General features: G+C 40.6%; 1 protein-coding gene across 1 annotated transcript in view; it reads left to right on the top strand.

Moving 5' to 3' along the window:
* The window catches only part of WDR49 (WD repeat domain 49), a 101,503-nt gene that overhangs the window by 60,915 nt on the left and 23,755 nt on the right, over positions 1-16,833 (top strand). The window contains exons 10-11 of the mRNA XM_075864031.1: positions 1,387-1,517; positions 4,363-4,461. Of these exons, the coding sequence (XP_075720146.1) occupies positions 1,387-1,517; positions 4,363-4,461 (230 nt within the window). The remainder of the gene's footprint in view (positions 1-1,386; positions 1,518-4,362; positions 4,462-16,833) is intronic.

Below are 16,833 nucleotides of genomic sequence, written 5' to 3'. Positions count from 1 at the left end.
CCTCTCATCGTATGAACATACCCTCAGTCACAAGTCCTTGACAGAGAAAAGTTTGCTGCTATGTTTAGCTCACAAGAAATTGCCTACATTGAAACATTGTAAAAAACAAAACAAAAAAAAAACCAACTAAAACGCTCGCTGTTTGAAAGTAAAACCTTGTCAAGATGGGTTTTTAGCCTCTGTATGCAAAACAAGAATGTTCTCATTCTAATAAATTGGAACACAAAGTATATTCGAAAGCTGTATAACTCTTAATTTTATAATAATTCTATGTACAACTTTGAAATCATTTTTTTTTAAAAAAAAAGGGGTATCATTGTGATTGGAGCAAATTTCTAAAAACTTTTTATTAAAAAATATTTAACTTTTCGAGATACAGCTGCTTTGTATCCTGTATACAGAGCAGCTGTATCGTGCACTTAAACCTGTATCCGTCAGGTCAGCGCCACTGACGGATTCAGTGACAGCGGGTTCTGCATGTGTCTGACACTCAGGATCGAGCAGTTATCGATCACATCAAAGTTAGTAACTTAGATGTGATCGATAACAGGTGGATCTCAAATACAGGTGGATCTAAAAAAATAACAATAATTTTTAATAAGAAGTATTTCGAAAGTTGCACCAATCATATTGATACACATTTTTATTTAAAAAAACAAACAAACACGATTTCAAAGGTGTACATAGCCTTTAAGGTTAGACAAGTTCTTTAAGCACAATATCCCACTGGCTACAAAGTCCCAGTCATAGGCTGCGATATGGAGTGCTCTTCTATAGTGGAGAGCTGCTGTGGTAGTAACTGATAGGGTATGTGCACACGTGAACTGTCTTTTACGTCTGAAAAGACAGACTGTTTTCAGGAGAAAACAGCTGCCTCGTTTCAGACGTAAAAGCTCCTCCTCGCATTATGCGAGGCGTCTGTGACGCTCGTAAATCTTGAGCTGCTCTTCATTGACTTCAATGAAGAACGGCTCAAATTACGTTGCAAAGAAGTGTCCTGCACTTCTTTGCCGAGGCAGTCAATTTACGCGTCGTCGTTTGACAGCTGTCAAACGACGCGTAAATTACAGGTCGTCTGCACAGTACGTCGGCAAACCCATTCAAATGAATGGGCAGATGTTTGCCGACATATTGTAGCCCTATTTTCAGACGTAAAATGAGGCATAATACGCCTCGTTTACGTCTGAAAATAGGTCATGTGAACCCAGCCATATACTAATTGAATCACCTATGCAGTTGAGATGGGGACCAGGCACTGGCCTAAGGTATTCCTTGCGACTGTCTGTGACATGAAGAAAACAAAGTAGTCATCAGTGCATTTGTTTCCCTCTGTACTAATTTTGATCATATAAGGAATACATTCTTACCGCATTTTTCTTTTTAAAGGATAATTACAGTTTTCCGATTGAACACCTTAACCCAATATCTTGTTCAGCCTTCAGAATGGAAAGGAGGAGTACAGCACCATGATGATATCTTATGTGCAGCCTTCTTGCCACCACAAAGTTTGGTCACGGGTAAAAATGACCCCCATTTTGTTTGGGGGACTTCGTAACACATGGTAGAACAACAGGGCAATGTATTTTAACACAACAGCAGTTTGTGAAGTCAATTGCTATAAAGCTCCTGTTGGCTTTGAAACATAACTTTTCAGATGACTTTTCAGAATAAGTGGTCAAATGTGTGTAAATAAGGAATAACACAATACCTGAACATTATATGATTTATATATGGAATTTTTAGCAGTTTTCCCCGTTACAGACTCTATCTCTAATTCTCAGTTTTCTCTTAACTAGTGGGTGGAGCCTAACTGCTATCATGTCTTCTATACATTGCACACAGAAGAGGAGAATCTTGCTCTCCTTTCTCTATGTTATATATATATATATATATATATATATATATATATATATATATATATATATATTATAAAAAGGGTAGCAGCAATCTGGGCATCACACAGCAGCAGGGAGAAGTGTAGCTGTCAATACAGCTTCGGGGTGAGATAGAGCACTTAAAAGCTGCTGCAGCACCTCCGTGTGTCTCTCCCTGCCTGTCTCTCCATCTGCTCCTGCCCCACCCTCTCCATATACTTCTATGGGCAGCTGTTACCTGATCCATCAGTTTGATGATGGTTCTCTCCACTTATGGAGATGGAAAAAACAGTAAATTTCGAGTGAGTGAACAGTTAGAAGGGGTGGGGGAGGTAAGGAGCCTGATAAATGGAGAGCAAGGCATTAAAAACTAAGTTTCTTATATTTGCTTGTACTATTGATTTTATACAAAGTTTGTTGAAAGTTTGGTGACCATTTAACGAATTCATCCAAAGGTGTGATTTTTCTCTAAAGGATATGTAAACCTTTGAAGCATTTACTTTTTAATATTTTTTTACTAAAACAGTGTATTTTAGAGTGTTGTGCAACTTTGTAATTTATTGTTTATTAACATTATTTTTTACATTTTCAGATACAGCTTCTATGTATCCTGAATACATAGAAGCTGTACGTTGTGCTGAAACCTCAATCTGCCGGGTTAGCAGGACTGCAAGCTTCAGTGTAAGTGGTCCAGCTGTTATCGATCAAAACTAACTTCATAACTTAGATGTGATCGATAACAGCATTACCCGCTGTCATTGAAGCCGTCAGTCTAAAGGCTTCAAATGTTTACATAGCCTTTAAGCCTACTACATATGTAAATAACTTATCCAGCAAGTCCATAGATCCTGTTTGTGTAGCCTGGGGGGTGCTATACACAAATATGCCCTAAATTATTAATAGTGCAGCCCTCATTCTGAACCTGATGCTCCATGGGTTTCTATCTCATATAAAAAAAATCCCAAGAAGTGTGGCAAATCTCCAGTACCTGATACCGAACTATGATCAGTAATACAGTTATTTTTTTCTGATATTACTTTCAAGTTTAGAAAGTAAAAAGAAAAAAGTTCAATAACAAAATCTTTCTTTAAATCAGAAATGTTCATGCATCTCTGCTGTTCAGTGAAATTACAGCTTTTACCTAATGAATTTGTTTATATATGACACAAGGTAAAATATTTCCTGGCACTTTCAGCATATAATTACCTAGGAAATTAAATGAAAGCGAACAACACTTAGGTTTTTGCAGACACAAGAATACATTATTTTCCATGCAAGACAGTTGCTTCATATACAGTATCTGCAGAAACTAAACACATACAGTATCTATCAGCAGAAAACCTGTTAGTAATGAGAGAAAGCTAATTGGTTGTTATGTACCAAATTATGGACACTGGGAACTCAGAATATTGCATGAGGATGTGCGAGCTGTTTTATAAGTAACATTTCACATGTTATCTCTGATTTTACATAGAAATGCAGGTAAACCTTCTGAGTTTCACTATACAGCAAAAACTATGTGGACATCCCTCCGAATTATTGAGTTCAGCTGTTTCAACCACACCCGTTGCATAAGACCCAGCACATAGCCATGCAATCTCCATAGACAAGGAAACGGTATACCACGCATACTCACAGAGTAGAGTAGCCAAATGTTGAAGCGAGTGGTGCGTATAAATTCTCTATTCTTTGTTACGCTGCTCACTACAGAGTTAAAAAATGGCCCTGGAGGAGTACAAGAACTGTGAGCTTCATTAAATGAGTTTCCATGGTCAAGCAGCTGCACACAAGCCTAAGATCACCATTCACGATGCCAGGCGTTGGCTGGAGTGGTGTAGAGAACGTCTGGAGCAGTGGAAAGATGTTCCCTGGAGTGATGAATCACGTCTCACTTTCTGGCAGACTGATAGATGAATCTGAGTTTAGCGGACGTCAGGCGACCGCTACCTGCATGAATGCATAGTGCCTACTGTAACATTTGGTGGAGGAGTTATTTTAGTTATTTTATAAATACCTTCAATTATATATGAACGCCTGTCTTGTCTATGGGGTAATCATTAGGTTAATTAAAACGACCGCCGTCACATTAGTAAACACAAACCTTGTCCTAGATCAGAGAATACACGCAACAGGACTGGTAGCGGCAGAACACAGCGCTCTGGACTGGCATAAACCCTCTTTCCTGCTATGTAACAATGTCAGTACATCCCTGTATTTTGGGCTTCCATGTGGCACCCCACGCTTATCTCCTCTTATTGTAGTTTCCTCCGGGGGTTAATGGATAGTGTTACGTTTAGAATATCTGTGATTTATTCCCCCAGCACTGAAACTGGAGTAAGACCTGTCTCTGCAGCATGTCCATTGTGTCATTGGATTAGAATTCTTGAAATACAAAGTTATCCACTGTTTAACATCAGGACCTTATTGACTGAGATCCTTGCCATGCAAGTCATGAGAATGTTTATTGTAGTTTACATTTTTTTTGCAGGTAGCTATGATGGGGAAATGGTAGTTTGGAACAACAATACAGAAAATGCCTCAAGAAAACTTCATCCATGTCCTTCTAAAACACTGAGGTCAAAATCAGGTAAAAACCTAATAAATAACACATATTTGAGAGAAGACATGACGGCCATAAATAAACCAGATACAGGTTTGGAACATAATGCAGTGGATACCGGTGGCTTATTATAATCCTGTTTACAGCGTAACTATAGAAAAAAAAACAACATTGAGTTTAGATTTGATGTCCCATCCACAGAAATCTATTTACCTGGAATCTTATGATGCAGAGGTCTTGGGAGTTCTCTTGGCCTACTTCTTCCAACTCAAGACATCTTCAGTGTTTTGTAGTGTTTTCGACCTGTGTCCTGATCCACCCTATCCCCTGTACACGTAGTACGACTGCAACATATTACAGGGTCCACTTGGGTGGTATATTTATTTTCTGATTCACTTCTAGATCAATCAGTGGAAATGTTTCTCAGTGTTCATCTTTAGTGGAGGGTTTAGAAAGAGAAATACCGAAGAAGCAACTTTTGACATTAAAAATAACGTAACGGTTAACAATGCTGAGTCAAATTAAGAGCAATGTTGGACATGGGCACCCCAGGTGAAATGATTCTGAGGGGCTTCCTCTGTAAGTCTATGAGCGCCCCGATGAGTCGATGGGTTGCCATGGCAACCGGAGGCCAAACATTGGCCCCCAGGTCTCCCATGTCTCAGAGCCAGAGGCAGGATCTAATTGGCTGTCTGACCGTATAACATGAACAGGTATAATATGCTGCAATGCAGAAGTATTGCAGTGCATTATCTGAGCGATCAAGGATAGCAAGGTCAAGTCCCATAATTGGACTAAAACAAAATGTATAGCAAAGTCAAATGACATTTCGTTTTTTGTTTTTTCTATAAAGTAAAAAAAATATAACTTTTTATTCATATATAAAATATTTTATTATTGGAAAAAATTTAAGAAAATGGTGCCATTAACAAAATAGAACTCAGCCTGAAAAAAGCCCTCATTAAGGTAATGTGACAAAAATCACTGCATCATTACCAAACTAGGCCACATCCTTAAGGGGTTAAAGACTATTAAACCATTGGCTTGATAGCTACTATAATACTGTCCCTTCCCATGAACAGTGATATGGACCTGAGCATGAGGGTTTTCATATTTATCTCTAGTTTTGAGAAATTTGACATTCTGAGAGTTTTCAATAATGACACAATTTCCTATATTCAGGTTTCCAAACTTTCTCCTGCTTCCCCTCACCCCCTGAACTTTGTTGTGGCTGTTTAAGCATTTAATGATATTTTAATTCCGTAAGTGGCTCACGTTTGTCTAAACTGTAATTGCGATATTCACTTATGGATGTTTTTTCTAATTCCAATCAAGCAGCTGGTTTTTCACTGGCACAATATCCGCTTCCTGCTTCCTAGCTTAATTGAATAAAGAACCTGGTCAAGTACATTATAATTAATATAACAGTCCTTCTACATTAATTATGATGATGGTGCTGTAATGATTTGCATATTTCTTGCATATACAGTGTATATGTTTCCACAATTAAACCGACATAATTAACTTTCCTGGTACTTATTAAAATGGATGAGATACTTCCATTTTGCTAAGGATTAACATAGACACTTTTATTACATTACTAGCAGCTCATTAAAATATTAACTTTGTACAAGGAAATAACATACTTATTTAAACAATTAACTTCTACTGAGTGTTTGGTGAGAGGTTAAATGTTATTTAATATGTTCACTATATGTCTCCAACACATACAGTTAACAGAGCCTTGTTTTATATGAAAAGAAAAAGTGTTCCTACTGGTTAGGGCCCCACAAAATATAAAGAAAAAATAGTAGTTTAATTTCGCTTTAATTAATCGTCCGCTCTTTAAAAAATAAAAAAATGAGGGCAAATAATTAAATAATAATTAAAGGGTCACTATCATTTAAATTTATTTTACACCATTAAATTCTTCATGTATTGATTGATCACTTCATAATTTAGTATATTGAGAAGTTCTGCCTTTTTACCCACTTTATTCCTCTCTGTTTTCCTTGTTGCCAATAGGAATTTCCCTGGTAAACAAATAATCTACTGTCCATTTTTAGGAAAAATCTGTCAACCTGTATGCTTTTCAGTAAAGACTCATTTAATCATTTTATCTGGCCCATGTCAGCGTGCACAAGGCTCTCTGCTCGTACTTCGACAATTTCCATCTGCCCCATCTGATGTCATTTGCAGTGGCAGATTCTCAGCATTGGCTCAGGTTCCCAAAGCAGCCACAGTGGATTATGGGCAGTGAGAGTAATGGCAGTTGCAGAAGTGTGATCCAGCCCCATCTGCTATACTGCACTCAAAATTTGTAAAGGAGCAAATGGCACATAAACGGCACCTGGGCAGGGCAAAAGGTGCAGAGAAATGGGTCAGGAAGTGTCAGGTAGGGTTCATGGACCCACTGGACTGTACCGCCTTGGCGGTATGGCAGCTGGCCAACAGGGTGCAAGTCAGAGTCTATAGTTCATATAGGGTACCTGTGGCAGCTCGGACAGTAGCAAGGCAGGCTTGGCTGGGACTAGGCAGCAGGTAAACGACAGGCATGGAGTAGCAGGACAGGCGTGGTATACAGCACAGCACGGCTACAGCTCAGCACGGCACTATATCAGGATACAGGTTAAAGGAACAGGGAACACTGGGAGCAGGAAACACACCATTTGCAAGACAAACTTAGGATACGACAACAACGCTCAGGCATGGGAGGATGGGGCTGGGACCTTCTTATAGCTCAGGGTGCTCTGGGAGAAATCAGCTCAATCTCCCACATGTGTGCGCTCTGGCTTTTTAAGTGTGGACTGAGCTCGCGAGCGCACCCTGGTGGTCACTGTGGAACAGGACGGTCATATGTGCAGACATCTTTGGAGTGAAGGGCGTCGACTGGATGGAAGGAGTTCGTGGTCAGCGACCACAGACACGAGAGACTTTTTTGTTAAATTTCATGGAAAATTATCTGTAAGAAAAAAGGGCCACCAAGGCTAAGGACTAGGGCATCAGATATCCATGGTAGTCACTTTGTTGTCATCATGTTGTTTTTATTTTTTTAGATTTTGCCCACTGATTATCATTTAAAATTTTTAGCCAGAGATTAATTATTGTATTTATTTTGTCCTATGAGATACAGTAGGAGTTGGCAACATGAAGATCCAATATGTTAGTCAACCTCTTCAAGTGTACAGGGTAGTAACTAATGTTTGCCATTTAGTGACTTGTGGAGAGTAAAAAGGTTATGTACTCCCTTCAATGGAATTCTGGCTTTTGGCTCATAAACAGTATACCTCCAGCTATCTGCTAACACAGTACTCCAAGCGCCCTAGATTTTTCACTCTTTGTCCAGACTTGGAGCAGTAACTATGGACATGGTCAAGAAATGTTCATGGTCCACTAGGTCATTCTAGGGATGAAGAGAAAGAAATTCACCTCTATGGCAAAGCCAGAGAACCAAGCTGCAGAGACTACTGCAAAAAACGTATCTGACACCTCTAGTTTGATTGTAGGTTTCCTAACCTCCTCGCAGAAGTCTTCTTTCAAGTACCCGACAGCATGTTGGCAGCATTATGTTTCTGCAAAAGAGAGATGAAGTTAGGTCAGGGGGCCACAGCACAGCAGGGACTGGAACAGGAGGCTGAATGGCTTCTTGTCCAAAAGGAGGAGGACATGGTAGCCTAACTGCAAAGACTACACCTGAAGGATGGCACCTTGACTCTAGATTATTCTCCTCGCTATAAGGCAGAATGAGGGATTGTTTTCGAATCTTCTGGAAAAGCCAAATATTCACTACTCAAAAAAAAACAACTGATTGGTTAATTGCAACATTGTGAGAAACTAGACATGGACCGCACATCCACAATATATACGTTGATCTGAGCCGCTAGGCATAATTTAGGAACATGAACATGAGGTTCTTTGTAAACATTTTGATCAAACTGTATAAGCCCACTTGCCACTTCACGGCGACCTCTTTAAAGTGGGTCCCTACTCTATCGGCTACAGCACCGCATGGCGGCCCCCGCCACCGCAGCACCGCCTCCGCACAGGGACAACCCAGTGGTCCAAAAGCACCCATGCTATCAGACCGTGCCAAGCCTCCTTGGCTCTGGGACACATCCCCCCACATGTGCAGCACTACTCCCCCCTCATTTATTTTGTTTTACTTGGTACCAGCACTCCACACTTTTGGCCCAAATGATTTCTCCTGCTTGTACTCTCAGTTGTCCACTGGGGGCGCATGGTAAGGTGAGCTTTTTCCATCTGTTCACTTGTTGTGCTACTGTGGGGTGGTGTCTGTTGCTGTGGTTCTGCACTTGTGGGGGGGACGTGGCCCAGAGCCAAGGAGGCTTGGCTTGGCCTTATGGCATGGGTGCTTTTGGGCCTCTGGGTTGTTCCCTCTGCAGGAGCGGTGCTGCAGTGACAGTGACCGCCACGCGGTGCTGCAGCCAATAGAGTAGGGATCTACTTTGAAGAGGTCGCCGTGAAGTGGCAAGTGGGCTTGCATACAATTTGATAAAAATGTTACAAAGAACCTCTTGTTCATGTTTAATAATTTTGCCTAGCCGCAAATGATCATAGTATGTAGTGGATGTGCGGTCCATGTCTAGTCTCCCTTATTGATATGATTAGTTAATTGGCTTCCTATGAAATTTGTCATGTTGTGCATGTGAATGATTGATAGGGCAACTGGATTGTAAGTCTCACTGAGGACTGAAGTGAATGATAACAATCGCTGTATATCACAAAGAAATATGTTGGCGTTCTAAAATCAACAGGAAATAAATAAAGCTGCTCTCCGAAGCAAAGTGGTGGAGCCATTTTCCATGTGTACATGTCAATTTCTCTGCGCTCCCCACTATATCAATGCTACATTTTGTTGCAGCCACTGATATAGATAAGACAGCCACCTCCAGTATCACAGTGAGACCATTCCAGCAAAGGTTTACAGGGTATACATACTAATGGCTGGTGGCCATGAAATGGACAAGCAGTTACTCTAAGCAAAATTCTAGATTAACAAGCCGTTGACAAAAGGAGGTCAGGCCGTCCAACTCTGGGCCCCCAGGTTGGTTAAAGCGGTTTTCTCAGAATCATAAATTATAAGCTATCCACAGGATAGGTGATCATTTTCTAAACACTGGGGGCCCCAATGCTGGGTCCCCCACTGATTGTGAGAATGGGGGTTCTGAATCCCCATTCCTCCTCACTGCTTAATCGCTGAGAGAAGGGCATTGAATGGAGTGGTGGGAAAGCATGCGCACTGCTGCTCCAATCAGTCTGCTGGAATGATGGAAACAGCTGAGTGTTTGGGTATGTTTCACACACAAACTCAAAAACGTCTGAAAATACAGAGCTGTTTTCAAGGGAAAACAGCTCCTGATTTTCAGAAGTTTTTTAAGCCACTCGCGTTTTTCGCTGGGTTTTTACGGCCGTTTTTGGAGCGGTTTTCAATAGAGTCTATGAAAAACCACTCCAAAAACGTCCCAAGAAGTGACATGCATTTATTTTTCATGGCTGTTTTTCATAACCGCCGCATAAAAAAATGGCCCGTCGGAACAGAATGCCGTTTTTCCCATTGAAATCAATGGGCAGATGTTTGGAGGCGTTCTGCTTCCGATGTTTCGGCCGTTTTTCGGGCGTTTACAGCCCGAAAATAGGCAGTGTGAACAAACCCTTTCTGTCATTCTCTTAGACAGTAAATGGAGCAGTGGGCGAATGAGTGAATGATTCAAGCTCCTCCTCACTGCGGTTGAGTACTGAGAAGGGGCTAGGTTTAGGGAACCCCCATTCTCCCGACGCGTGGGGGTCCCAGCGATCAGAAAATTATCACCTACCTTGTGAGTAGTAAAAGAAAGTCCAGAGTAGCACCATGTAAAAAAAGAAAGGGATGGGTGCACTTGAGAAAGACAGTTGCACCTGCCGAAACGTCGCTTATGGATTAAAGTGAACTACCCTTGGTTTTTCACCTTCATACCCAGGAGAGCTTTCTATTTTTGCATACTACATGTCAATAGGTGATAATTGACACTACTTTCCCCTGAGGAATCTGCACTTGGAGGCAGCAATAAGCGCGGGGCAGGCTTTTACACCACAGCTTATTCAGTGTTTGTGCCGTATTAGATTTACTCTTTTTGACCACCAACCTTTCACACTGTCCACTTTCTTATTGTATGAGGTACTTCTGACTATACAGTGGACATAGATCTACATTTATATCTACATGTATATATGGCTTTCCAGGTTGTGTATTCTTGTCAGTCTGGTTTATAGTTGAGTGGTCTCGTATGTTGAGGTGCACATGATTTCTTGAACAAAAGGCAGTTTGGGATTAGTAATTTTGTAACTTGACTTCTTTATCTCGTCTTATTGGAGACGCTTATGTTCTGGCAGTGGTGCTGTCTTGTATTCTATTACAGACATTCAGCTTTTTCGTTATTTAAATGTTTTTAACCTGTGTGCATTGGTTTCATAATAAAATTAGTTTTTTTTTTTTTTTCTCTCTCTCTCTCTCTCTCTCTCTCTCTCTCTCTCTCTCATAAGCAAAAAGCTGTCTGTTTATTCAAAGTTACTGGAAACAATAGGATGACTGGGGGGGGGGGGGGTTTTCAGGATCTTTTCCAGATTTGATAGAGAAAAATCATCCATTTGTATGTTAGCTCTGTTAGTTTTACCATTTAAAGACACTCCAGCAATTATGTCACGTGACCGCGCTGTGACCGGCCGATTCCTACAGTGTCTGCTGTGTGGACCGGAAGTCACTTTAACTATGCATTCCCATGAGACTCACATGGAGCGTCTCATAGGAATGTATTTTGAAAGTGGTTTCCGGTCCACACAGCAGACGCTGTAGGAATTAGCCGGTCACAGCGTGGTCACGTGACATAATCGCGGCCAGGATGTTTCTGCCACAAAGCGTCTGGCAATAGGATTGCCTGCCCTACCTTTTTCCCGGTGTACGTTACAAACAGGGGCCACAATAAAAAAAAAAATCTGGAGTGTCTCATTAAAGCATAGGCGGAGCAGGAGTTTTACATTGCGCCCCCCTCTCCACTCCCCCACCCCATTTTCAGCATTAGGGCTGCCGAATGGCGATCGTTCTGCTGACAGCTGTTGTCCCTTATTCACATAGTAAAATGCACACTAGGTTATACTGCGCGTACATGGTATGTCTGTGCATTTAACAATTCTATATGTATATACTTTTGTGTCTTGTCTTTGCAAAGATATATTTGTGAAGGTAGAAAGAGACAGATTTTTTTTCTCTGCCTCTATTTAAATTGCCCCTCTTACTCTCAATGGCGCCCTAAGCAGCTGATTACTCAATCTACCACTAGTTCTAGCCCTGGGTTCACATTTCTTGAGCCAAAGGTTAACTTAGGCTTCCATAATGGATATTCGCATATATACAGGAATCCTCTATTCCACCTTTTGTTATCAGAATTGCTCTTTCTGAGCTAAAGTGGTGAAACAAAAAGTATTGGCAATGTTAGGAATATTAAATTCTCCATCATTACCTAGTGACCCTATGAGTCGGTTAGGATAATATTGGTCATTCTATTCTTCCTCTTGTAAAAAAAAAAGACTGTGGGGGGAATTTATTATTTTTTCTATGTACATTTTTTCCACAGAAAGGTCGCAAATGCCTCAAAAGTCGCAATTTGCCCAAAAATTTCGGCTTTTGAGGCATTTGTTCCACTTGTGACATGTTACAGAAAAATGGTTCGGGCTTAGTGGAAGGGGCATGGCCTTTCACGGCTCAACAAATTTATTATAAGTTATGCCAGAAACTGATGTAAATTACAGCGCACATCTACATCTAAATTTGACATTCTGGCACACAGATGTCCAGAGATGCGCCTAATTTATTAAGAGTCGTGTGCATCTTACTCCAGAGATCTTTAGATTAAGACTGGGGTCTGAAACACAAGTGTTCATAAATTCCCCTCTGTGTCTGCTGATGGCCTCCCGGATATTGAGGGGTATCTGATGCTATAATATATTCCTTTAATGGCCAGGGTACTTTCGGGGTAAGTAATCAAGTAACATTTTTTTCCACCATATTTACACAAATCGTCTTTGCCTTTTTAGAGTTTCTGATTTTTTAGTGTGTATATACAGTAAAAAGGTTTTCAGATTCTTACTCATCTATTTTTTAGTTTAAATGTCACAATAACAGACATTCGGATGAAGCATAAAACGTTTTAGCAGAAGGCAAATGACCTACATCAGAAATATACATGTCACACCATAAACTTCATAATGACGTGTTTGGAGTATATAACTAGGAAACGGAAGAGTATGCAACTTGCATTAGTTGTATGAATCGAACCATAATCGGCTAAGGTTGGATATTTTTATACTTTTTTAGTATTTTTTACTCTGTGCTGCCAATCGTCTGAAAATAATGGTATTTATTTAGTTTTACATAGCACTCTTGTATTTTTCACGATGACAGCTAATCTTGGTCTGCCTAGCCCCGGCATATATGACCGTATCAGTCTAGATTTATTAGTTAGAATTGGTAGAAATGGCACACATTTTGGGAGGTAAAAATGCACCAAATTTATTGGGAGATGTGTGCCTTTTTACAAATTTAACGCAAAACACTCCAACTACTTTTTTTACTGTCGTAAAAATCGCCAGTTTCAGCAAATGTTAGTTAGTGTATCTAATAGCCTAGTCCAAACAATTCCCAGAAAGTCAAGCTACACCTGGGTGGCAAGACAATATGTTTTACAGTATGTCTATGCAGAGAAGGATCAAGCTTACATGACTGTTAGACTCACAGAGGACAGTTTGGTGCAGTTTTCAATGTTTTTGTTGTAGCTAATGGGCAACAAAGGAAGCAAAAGTGTAAAGGAAAGACTTGGGGCCTGTTAACATCTGCGTTGGAGACTCCAACATGTGTGGCTACTAAATATATGCACTGGGAAAAGTTTTAGATTTAAAGTGAATGGCCACCATTTTAATTCCAACGTTCTATGCTAATTAATTATTTATTATACATTTATAGGGGTCAAAGCTCTGTCTTTCCAGTTCAGAACTCCAAATCCTTTAGTCATTGAGTTAAAGAGGCTCTGTCACCAGATTTTGCAACTCCTATCTGCTATTGCAGCAGATCGGCGCTGCAATGTAGATTACAGTAACGTTTTTATTTTTAAAAAACGAGCATTTTTGGCCAAGTTATGACCATTTTTGTATTTATTAAAAATGAGGCTTGCAAAAGTACAACTGGGCGTGTTTAAAAGTAAAAGTACAACTGGGCGTGTATTATGTGCGTACATCGGGGCGTTTTTACTACTTTTACTAGCTGGGCGTTCTGACGAGAAGTATCATCCACTTCTCTTCAGAACGCCCAGCTTCTGGCAGTGCAGACACAGCGTGTTCTCGAGAGATCACGCTGTGTCATCACTCACAGGTCCTGCATCGTGTCAGACGAGCGAGGACACATCGGCACCAGAGGCTACATTTGATTCTGCAGCAGCATCGGCATTTGCAGGTAAGTCGATGTAGCTACTTACCTGCAAACGCTGATGCTGCTGCAGAATCAACTGTAGCCTCTGGTGCCGATGTGTCCTCGCTCGTCCGACACGATGCAGGACCTGGGGCAGGAAGTGAGTGACGTCACAGCGTGATCTCTCGAGAACACGGCTGTGTCTGCACTGCCAGAAGCTGGGCGTTCTGAAGAGAAGTGGATGATACTTCTCGTCAGAACGCCCAGCTAGTAAAAGAAGTAAAAACGCCCCGATGTACGCACATAATACACGCCCAGTTGGACTTTTACTTTAAACACGCCCACTTGGACTTTTGCAAGCCTCATTTGCATAAATACAAAAATGGTCATAACTTGGCCAAAAATGCTCGTTTTTAAAAAATAAAAACGTTACTGTAATCTACATTGCAGCGCCTATCTGCTGCAATAGCAGATAGGGGTTGCAAAATCTGGTGACAGAGCCTCTTTAAATGATAAAATATTTGCTGCCTGTAGAAACCTCTAGGGGGAGTTTAGAATTGAGTTCAAATGTATAAATTCATGCAATAAACTCCGCCTAGTGGTGAATAGTATGCTGCTAGACTGTTGGATCTTTGTATTAGAAAAATGGAGTGTCGACTGCTAAGTCAGCACAGAATTTTGATCCTATTTATATTAAAAACACAAAATAGTGTTGAATAGTGGACATTCACTCAGACCTGTACTAAACGAAAATAAAAATAAATTGCAATGAAACCTGGGAAAGTAATTTATCTTCAGCATATAACAGGTGAAGAATATAATGACCACTCAAGTGTGCCTTGACCAAAGAGGTATTTGACCTCAGCCACTGTCACAGACTTCTTCCTTCCCCCTCGACTGTTGCTGGCTGGTTCTGTTATGGGGCACTGCTGCAGGCTGGTTCTGTTATGGGGCACTGCTGCAGGCTGGTTCTGTGATGGGGCACTGTTGCTGGCTGGTTCTGTTATGGGGCACTGTTGCAGGATGCCTTGCGCATAGTTGCAGGTTATTTCTGTCATGCTGACTATTCCAAGCTGGCTCTATTATGGGGCACTTTTGCATACTGGATTTGTTATAGCTGCACAGTTGCAGGCTGGCACTGTAATAGAGGCAATGTGATATGCTCTGTTAAGGGGCAAGGTGGCAGGCTCTGTACTTTAAGTCCTGTGGCAACAAAAAAATTGTTGAGACATTAGTATGCTACATATTTGTCCCACTTTTCCATCTCTGATATTTGGAGACATGCACTCTTCAGTGCCCATTTACCTATTATTTACATGGCTAGCAATATAACATAAGATATGACACCCATCTTACCAGTGTTGGTTTCAAACATGATTTACACCAGCTCCCCAATATGAGCCGAAATACGGTGTATATGGTGGCAGTTTAAAAATTAAGTTTAAAATTATAACTGTTCATTGTCTTGTGGGTACTATGTTGAAATTTCTTTCACTAGCGGTTAATTGGTTTATTATATTTAGTGACCTTGTTATAGAGAATTTCTGGTGACCAGCAGTTTGGAGTCCTTGTTGTTGGCAAATGAGGTTTAATGTAGATAAATGTAAAGTTATGCACCTGGGTACCAACAACCTGCATGCATCATATGTCCTAGGGGGAGCTACACTGGGGGAGTCACTTGTTAAGAAGGATCTACTTGTAAATCATAATCTAAATAACAGCATGCAATGTCAATCAGCTGCTTCAAAGGCCAGCAAGATATTGTCGTGTATTAAAAGAGGCATGGACTCGCAGGACAGGGATGTAATATTACCACTTTACAAAGCATTAGTGCGGTCTCATCTAGAATATGCAGTTCAGTTCTGGGCTCCAGTTCATAGAAAGGATGCCCTGGAGTTGGAAAAAATACAAAGAAGAGCAACGAGGCTAATAAGGGGCATGGAGAATCTAACTTATGAGGAAAGATTAAAATAATTAAACCTATTTAGCCTTGAAATAAGACGACTAAGGGGGGACATGATTCATTTATATAAATATATGAATGGCAGATACAAAAAATATGGTGAAATCCTGTTCCATGTAAAACCCCCTCAAAAAACAAGGGGGCACTCCCTCCGTCTGGAAAAAGAAAGTTTCTACCTGCAGAGGTGACAAGCCTTCTTTACTGTGAGAACTGTGAATCTATGGAATAGCCTACCGCAGGAGCTGGTCACAGCAGGGACAGTAGATGGCTTTAAAAAAGGCTTAGATAATTTCCTAGAACAAAAAAATATTAGCTCCTATGTGTAGAAATTTTTACCTTCCCTTTTCCCATCTCTTGGTTGAACTTGATGGACATGTGTCTTTTTTTCCATCGTACTATGTAACTCTGTTGTTGAATGGTTATCTATCTGTCTACCACATTACTCATCTTCTTACAGTGGCAACTGTGCCCCAGACATGTACCTCTCCAAACTTCTGATTTCCTCTTCAATGTGTTACAATAGAAATCACATTTATGGCACTTTTGTGATATACTGCAGGTTTTCCAAAAACAAAGGCCCTCACTTATAAAGCTATTTGCGCCACTTTAGTGTCGAAGACAAAAATGTCAAGTTTTGCTAAAAAATTTGACATTTTTATTTATATGCCACGCCTGGAACAGGAAAAAATGGCGTGGTTTTGGAAACAGGGGTGGGCCACCACGGCCTGACAAATTTACGCCAGAACCTGGCATAAATTATAGCAGAAGTCTACAGCAGCACGGAGCTGCTTTAGATTTCCCTTTCCGGCTCTTGACTAAGTCTTAGTAAATCCGGGCCAATGTATCTATGGTAAAAACAGTACAAGGAGTTGTCGTTGTTTTCTTTGTTCTGGTGCCACACATTTTAGGTTTGCTTCTGACATGTTGGCGTGATTCCATTATATTCAATATAATATTTGCAGTAGATGGCAGTCAGTTATTG

Source organism: Rhinoderma darwinii, chromosome 4 (genome assembly GCF_050947455.1).
Source record: "Rhinoderma darwinii isolate aRhiDar2 chromosome 4, aRhiDar2.hap1, whole genome shotgun sequence".
Classification (NCBI taxonomy): Eukaryota; Metazoa; Chordata; class Amphibia; order Anura; family Rhinodermatidae; genus Rhinoderma; species Rhinoderma darwinii.
The sequence above is the reverse complement of the archived record's forward strand: the minus strand, read 5'-3'. Positions and strand labels throughout refer to the sequence as shown.